The sequence below is a fragment of the Otolemur garnettii genome, unplaced genomic scaffold (genome assembly GCF_000181295.1).
Source record: "Otolemur garnettii isolate 467f Iridium unplaced genomic scaffold, OtoGar3 scaffold00016, whole genome shotgun sequence".
NCBI classification, from domain to species: domain Eukaryota; kingdom Metazoa; phylum Chordata; class Mammalia; order Primates; family Galagidae; genus Otolemur; species Otolemur garnettii.
The window spans coordinates 19,188,341-19,196,031 of NW_003852411.1; the positions used below are offsets into that span (position 1 = coordinate 19,188,341).

Consider the following 7,691-nt stretch of genomic DNA (forward strand, 5'->3'; position numbering starts at 1 on the left):
GGGAGAAGTTTAAAACTTAGAGGTAAGCCATTGTATATAATTAGAACCTCCATAGCTGACCACCTCCTTAAGTTTACGTCTTTTTTTTTTTTTTTTTGAGACAGAGTCTTAAGCTGTTGCCCTGGATAGAGTGCTGTGGAATCACAGCTCACACCAGCCTCTAACTCTTGGGCTCAAGCAATTCTCTTGCCTCAGTTTTTCTATTTTTAGTAGAGATGGGGTCTCGCTTTTTGTTCAAGCTGGTCTTGAACACATGAGCTTAAGCTATCCACCTGCCTTGGCCTCCAAGATTGCTAGGATTATAGGTTTGAGCCACTGCGCCCAGCCAGGTTGACCTAACGTTCATAGACTGGACATACACCATGTGTATGTTTCAGTGCAGTAGGCCTATTTCCTTGCATTGACCACCTCCACATGTTGACCAGTTTGTTACCTCCCTTGGGTGGCCAACTTAAAGAGGTTCTACTTTACAGACCTTGAAACTACAGGTAAGCCACTATAGGTATACCTACAGATACAAAGCCAAAAAGATGACATTGAATATTTTAAGACTCTAACTGTTGAAACTACAAATTAACCTTAGCATGGTTAACAGCCAGTTTACTAGATTAGCGTAGTAATTTTATGTGACAACGTTGAAATTAAAGCATCTATGTTGATTTATTGTTGTTGTGCAGAGGTTACTCTTCACATTATATATGGCAACATTTGAGGTATATTCCATTTAAATAAGATTATTCTCTTTACTTGGTATTACATTTCAATTTGACAATAGGTGTCACTTTTTAGTGCTAATGCTGTATCTCTCCTGTACTGTTCTGTAGACATTTTCTTTTCTTTTTTTTTTTCTCACATTTTCTTATATTAGTATAATATTTTAAGATTTTTCATTCCTAATGACTGTTAGGCCAGTTGCCAAATATTCCTCAAAGTTTTAAAATGTGATAGATATGAGACAGTAATACTAATAACTTGTATCTGGGGGTTTTAATTTTATTTCTAATAATTTTATTTTGTCTTTAAGATTTATATTAGGTTCATTAGCTCTTTTATTATTTTTGGTGTTTTCTTTAATTTTTTTTTATTAGATCATAACCATGTACATTACTGCATTTTGGGGGTATAATGTGCTGATTTTATATAAAATTTAGAATGCTTGCATCAGACTGGTTAACATAGCCTTCACCTCATTTATTTAATTGTTGTGTTAAGACATTTATACTCAACGCCCAGAATGGTGAAAGGATTAAAAAGTTCCACTGGGGCAGCAGAGGAGTAGGGCACTGGCCCCATATACCAGAGGTAGCAGGTTCAAACTTGGCCCTAGCCAAAAAAAACTGCAAAAAACAAAGTCTTTTTTTTGAGACAGAGCCTCAAGCTATCCCCCTGGGTAGAGTGCCATGGCATCACGCTCACAGCAACCTCCAACTCCTGGGCTCAAGCAAGTCTCCTGCCTCAGCCTCCCAAGTAGCTGGGACTACAGGCGCCCGCCACAACGCCTGGCCATTTTTTGGTTGCAGCCATCGTTGTTTGGCAGGCCCGGGCTGGGGATTCGAACCCACCACCTTAGATATATGTGGCTGGTGCCTTAGCCACTTGAGCCACAGGCGCCGAGCCAACGAAGTCTTTTTTTTAAAAAAAAAAAAAGTTCCACTGATCACTTGAAATACATGACAACAAAAACACTTCCATGCTTACCAGTACTCTCAATTAATGTGAATGGTAAAACTCTTAATTTACCTGGTTTAGGTAAATATTAGCAGTAGGTTATTTAGTATTCCTTTTTTACTTCAGAGGTAAGAAATATAAAAAGCATCCTGCTAGGTAGAATAATCTGGATATGATTTTCTTAACCAATCTAACATACATCAGAGCTTTATTTTATGAATAAATAAAAGAAAGGACTCTATGAAGCCAAGAGGGGAGGATTGCTTGAGACTAGGAGTTTGAGACCAGCTGGGGCAACCTAGTGAGAGACCTTGTCTCTAGCCCCCCAAAAGAAAATTAGCCATAGTGGTTGTGCGTTCCTGTAGCCCTAGCTACTCGGGAAGCTGCGGCAGAAATATCTATTGAGCTCAGTGAGCTATGATCATTCCACTGCACTCCAGCCTGGAGTAAGACCCTCTCTTAAAAAAAAAAAAAGAAAAAAGAAAAAAAGAGAGAGAAAGACAAGGAAACAAGAACCAAATAGTTTTTAACTCTCTATTCCATTAGACATCATGAAGAAAATGAAAATAATGAACCTAACATTTAAAGTCTGCCATATAGTGATAAAATACACTAAACATTGTTCAATTTAGCGTTGTGCTTTATACCTCATTAACTTCCAAATCTGTCTTCCTGCCTGATTTCTGATTTGGAAGTAATTAGTCTCATTTGTACTTCTAGAGATATTTTTAGTCCTTGGCGTATACTTCTGCATAGCAAGATTCTATTATAGAATATTCTTTGATTGTAGAGGCTTTTGTAGATTTTGTGATGTTTTGTAAGGAAATGTGTATAGCTATACTGAACATTTTACAAAATGAGTATTAGAAGAGGGTTTCTACATTTCAAAGTCTTAAACTCAAGTGGTTTGTTTTTCCATTCTAAAATGTAGAGAGGCAATTATAGAGTCTCCATGACATTTGTTCAAGAATTTAGGCTCAGCGCCCGTAGCACAGTGGTTACGGCGATAGCCACCGTACACTGAGGCTGGCAGGTTTGAACCTGGCCTGGGCCAGCTAAACAACAATGATGACAACCTCAATAAAAAATAACTGGGCATTGTGGCGGGAGCTTGTAGTCCCAGCTACTTGAGAGGCTGAGGCAGGAGAATCACTTAAACCTAAGAGTTTGAGGTTGCTGTGAGCTGTGACACCACTGTACTTTACTAAGACAACAAAGTGAGACTCTGTCTCAAAAAAAAAAAAAAAAAGAAAGAAAAAGGAATTTATATGATCCTTTGAGAATTAATGTCAACATATCAGAAAAATCAGACTTCTTTCTATTTATGTGCTTATTTTTAGAATCTCTGGGACTTCAGATAGAATGATTAGCCATCACTTTTGCTCTGGGTAACTTAGATAAACCTGTGAATTAGTCTAAACTATTCATCAAGATGAGTGATTTTTAACTGGTGTCCCAGGAAAATTTTTAACGATCATTAATTAGTTTCAAAAGAAGTTCAAAGCATAGTAAGTGTATTCTTTTTTTTACTCTCTTTTTGGATCGACATAATTTAAATGTGCCATGGAAGTTTAACTATAAGTTCAAGTGTGCCATGAGATAAAAAAAGGTAGAAAAATACTGTTCTAGAGTGTCAAAATCCTAAAGTGACAACACAAAGTTTATGTTTGGGGTGTGTTGTTTTGTTTTAGTGTCTGATGTTTTTATTTTGGTCTTAGCCTCCACAGCATAGCAAATATAAAACATACATGTGTCGAGATATGAAGCAGAGAGGAGGATGCCCTCGTGGGGCCAGCTGTACATTTGCGCATTCACAGGAGGAACTGGAAAAGTAAGTGTGAAAGTTATATGAGACTCAAGCCTTTGGAATAATTTGTTAACATTAAGAAACAGATAAAGGGTAGTTGCTTACTCTTAAATGAACAGGAAATCTTTAGAGTGTAAACAGCTTGAGCTTATGTGACAATCCAAAGTGGTCCAAAATTTGAAACTTTTTTAGCATAGAATTGACACTCCAAGTGGAAAATTCCACACCTGACCTCAAGTGATGAGTCACAGTTAAAACTTAGTTTCATGCATAAAATTATTTAAAGTATTTCATAAAATTTCAGGGTATGTGTATAAGGTATATATGAAACGTAAATGAATTTCATGCTTAGACGTGGGTTCCATCCCCAGGACCTCTCATTACATATTATGAGATATTATTCAAATATTCCAAAATCCAAAAATATCCCAAATTTGAAACACTTGGTTCCAAGCATTTTGGATAAGGGACACTGAACCTGCATATAATTTTTTAAAAAGGAAAGCAGTTTCTTTAGCTTTCATTAATTACATCATGCCCATAGATAGGAAACTATTTTATGGTTAACTAAATCTAAAAGTAAGTCATGTCTGCTATAAAGAAAAAGTTAAAATTCCAATAATTGTAGTCAATTTTAACTACTGATGTAATGTAGTTTCAATGGAAAAATTCTCCCTTGGCTCAATGTCTCAGGGTCTTTCAGACTTCAAGAACCATATACTTTTTGTGATGTTAATTTTTTGGCAAATGGAAGAAAGAAGGGGGGAAGTCTTAATTTTTGTTATAATGCTAGTGTAACAATGACACTAAATTTGACAAAGACAACACAACCGCAATTCAAGTTCACATATTAATATTAAAAATCAAGAAAATTAAAATAGTGTGCAGTAAGTTAAAGTAGATGCCTTGACTTAGTGCAAAGATAGTACCATATAATTCCCAAAACTTAGAGAAGACACATATGATCATATCCAAAAATGCCAAAAGATATTTATATAAAATTAAGGAATCAGAATCCCTAATGCAACAGAAATATCACAACTTTCTCAGCATAATAATGAATTATACCATAAAACTCATCATGGTAGTATGATGCTTAATTAGTAAAATATTTGATTCGATCTCATTAAAGTCAAGAATAAGGAAAAATTTCCTACTAGTATTTTTTGCTAGTAATTAATAGTAAAACTTGCTACTGTTATTATTTAATACTCTGGATGTATAATAGTAGCTAATGTAAAAAAAACAGCTGTAGAATGATTAATTGAAAAGAAGAGAAGTACTAGAAACAAAGTGAGAGTTTAGTAAAAAGTTGGCAAATTTTAAAACATAATACAACTAATACTCCTATAAACTAAAAAGGAAAATGTAACCAGTTAAAAAGTAGGTCAAAATTAAAAATCCCTTCTGTATTTACAGCGGCAAAAAAAGATAAATATCACACAGTAAGAAATATTTTGGGCCTGCATGAATTGAATTAATAAACTACCAAGGAACATAAGAGAAGAACTAAATAAATATACTATGTTTTTAGATAAGACTTGGCATTATAAAAGCTTTATTTTTTCTTCAATTAAACAACAAAGTCTATGAAAGCTCAATTTAAATTTCAAAATGATTATTGTTAAGGGGCTAAGAAAATTATTCATTTGAAAAGAATAAATATATAAAAATAGGCAAGAAAATTCTGAAAAAGACATCTTTGACAGGTACTAGATTAATAACTGTTAACCTGTAACAGGAACTAAAGTCAATAGAAAGACTGGTTTTGCATAGGAATCAATCATTGAAGTGCAATAGAGAATCTATTACCTAAAGTTTGAGATACAGGCTTGGCACCTGTAGCTCAGCAGCTAGGGCGCCAGCTACACACACCAGAGCTGGCAAGTTTGAATCAGCCCAGGCCTGCCAAACAACAATGACAAATACAGCCAAAAAATAGCCAGGCATTGTGGTGGGTACCTTTAGTCCCAGCTTCTTGGGAGGCTGAGGCAAGAGAATCACTTAAGCCCAAGAGTTGGAGGTTGCTATGAGCTATGACACCAAAGCACTGTACCCAGAGCGACAGCTTGAGACTCTGTCTCAAAAAAAGAAAGGGTGGGTGGGTCGGGCAGTGCCTGTGGCTCAAAGGAATAGGGCACCAGCCCCATATACCAGAGGTGGTGGGTTCGCCCCAGACCAAAAACTACAAAAAAAAAAAAAGTTTGAGATACACATAGGAACTTAGCATATGTGCTAAATTTCATATAAGTGCCACTCCCTCAACAACAACAACAAAAAACAAAGATTGTGAAGTAACTGATATCCATTTGAAAAATAGAGTTGGATTCTTACCTTAATTTTTTTTTTTTTTTTGGTAGAGACAGAGTCTCACTTTATTGCCCTCAGTAGAGTGCTGTGGTGACACACAGCTCACAGCAACCTCCAACTCCTGGGCTTAGACAATTCTCTTGCCTTAGCTTCCCCAATAGCTAACTACAGGCACCCGCCACAACTCCCAGGCTATTTTTTTGTTGCAGTTTGATCGGGGCCGGTTTGAACCTGCCACCCTTGGTATATGGGGCTGAACCCTACCCACTGAGCCACAGGTGCCACCCTCTTACCTTAATCTTTATATCAAGATGAACTCTAGCTGTATCAGAGATTTAAGTATTTAGGAAGGAAACCATGGACTACTAAAAGACTTTATTTTTTCAGTTGCTAATTTTTAATATTAAGGAAAGGATTTTCAGCACAACAATTCAGCATCTGTAAAGAAAATATTGATAAATTTGATTACATAAATGTTAAAAACAGATATAGTACAAACACAAGAGTTTATATCCCCACCCAAAAAAGATTGGTGGGGAAATACATTACAGAGAGGGCTGATGTCCCTAGTACAAAATAAGCTGAACACTTACAAGGAACCAATAGATTTATGGGCCATAAACATAAATAGACAATTCACAGAAAAAATACCAATGGTCAGTAGACGTAAAAACTGTGTCAACCTCACTAATAGTTAAAGAAATACAAATTAAAACAACCTAATAGTTTTAAACTAACACACAACAAAAGACTGATACTACCTAATACTTAATGAAGTGTTGAAAGACATTTTCCTTTATTATCAATAGGAGTTGTAATAATTTTAGAAAGCAGTAGGCATTATAAAAATTTCTAATTCATGTCCCTTTTGACTTAGCAGTTCTGCTTCTGTTTACTTATGCAAGGATGCAGACACCTAATTATTCATTACAAAATTGTTTTAATAGCAAAAAATTAGAATAAAACAACCTAAAATGAACTGGCATAACAGACTAAGAATACTAAGTGAGGGGAAAAATTACTGAGCATACAACTTGACCCTCTTTCAGTAAACAGTAGTCTTATATGCATATGAATACAAATATTAAGCTGAAATATAGAGGGGAAAATCTTATTTGATGATACACTCAACTCTTAACAATCATTAACCTCTGAAGGAGAGTCTTTGTCTCACCCCTAGAAATTGGTCAAATATAGGAAACTTGGAAAAATAGCATTACTCTTATGGGAGTTTATTTTTTAAATAGTTAAATATGCACTAGCATCTGTCAATGGATTTGCTTTTATTGTTGAGGAACAGGTATCCTGGAGTTTTATGGCTTAAAATTTTTTTTCCTTTGGTTAGGTTTTAGAATCTATGTGTCTTTTATCCCACATTTGTTTGAGTTTAGGCTGTTATCCTGTTTTTTTTCCATTAACTTTTAAAATAATTTCAGTTTAATGTAGGTACACATAATATTAGCAGCTCTGAAGTAATTATGAAAAAAGCCACTATTATTAATTATTTAAAATTTTTAATGGAGTTAGTGGTAAATTTTTTACAGCATACACTGGCTTTGTTCTTGTTTTATTGATTTTTAACATAGGTGCCCTGTATTTCAAGGTATTTACCAGAAAGCTAAAGTGAAAGATTTCAGAAAACCATCTTCTAAATATTTTTCTACTAGCTCTTCCAGTAAGCTTTAGAAATTGGAATTTCAACAAAACTATACTGTAGTAAAAATATTTATAGCATAATTTATAATGTTACAAACATGCATATTTTCATGAGGAATTTTATATTTAAATAGTATGTCTTGCTCCTTGAGATTTTGTTTTTTTTTTTGAGACAGAGCCTCAAGCTGTCCCCCTGGGTAGAGGGCCGTGGCATTACAGCTCACAGCAACCTCCAACTCCTGGGCTCAAG

General features: G+C 35.0%; 1 protein-coding gene across 1 annotated transcript in view; it reads left to right on the top strand.

The window, feature by feature from the left end:
* The window catches only part of RC3H1 (ring finger and CCCH-type domains 1), an 86,208-nt gene that overhangs the window by 52,573 nt on the left and 25,944 nt on the right, over positions 1-7,691 (top strand). The window contains exon 8 of the mRNA XM_023510813.1: positions 3,387-3,499. Coding sequence (XP_023366581.1) covers positions 3,387-3,499 — 113 coding nt within the window. The remainder of the gene's footprint in view (positions 1-3,386; positions 3,500-7,691) is intronic.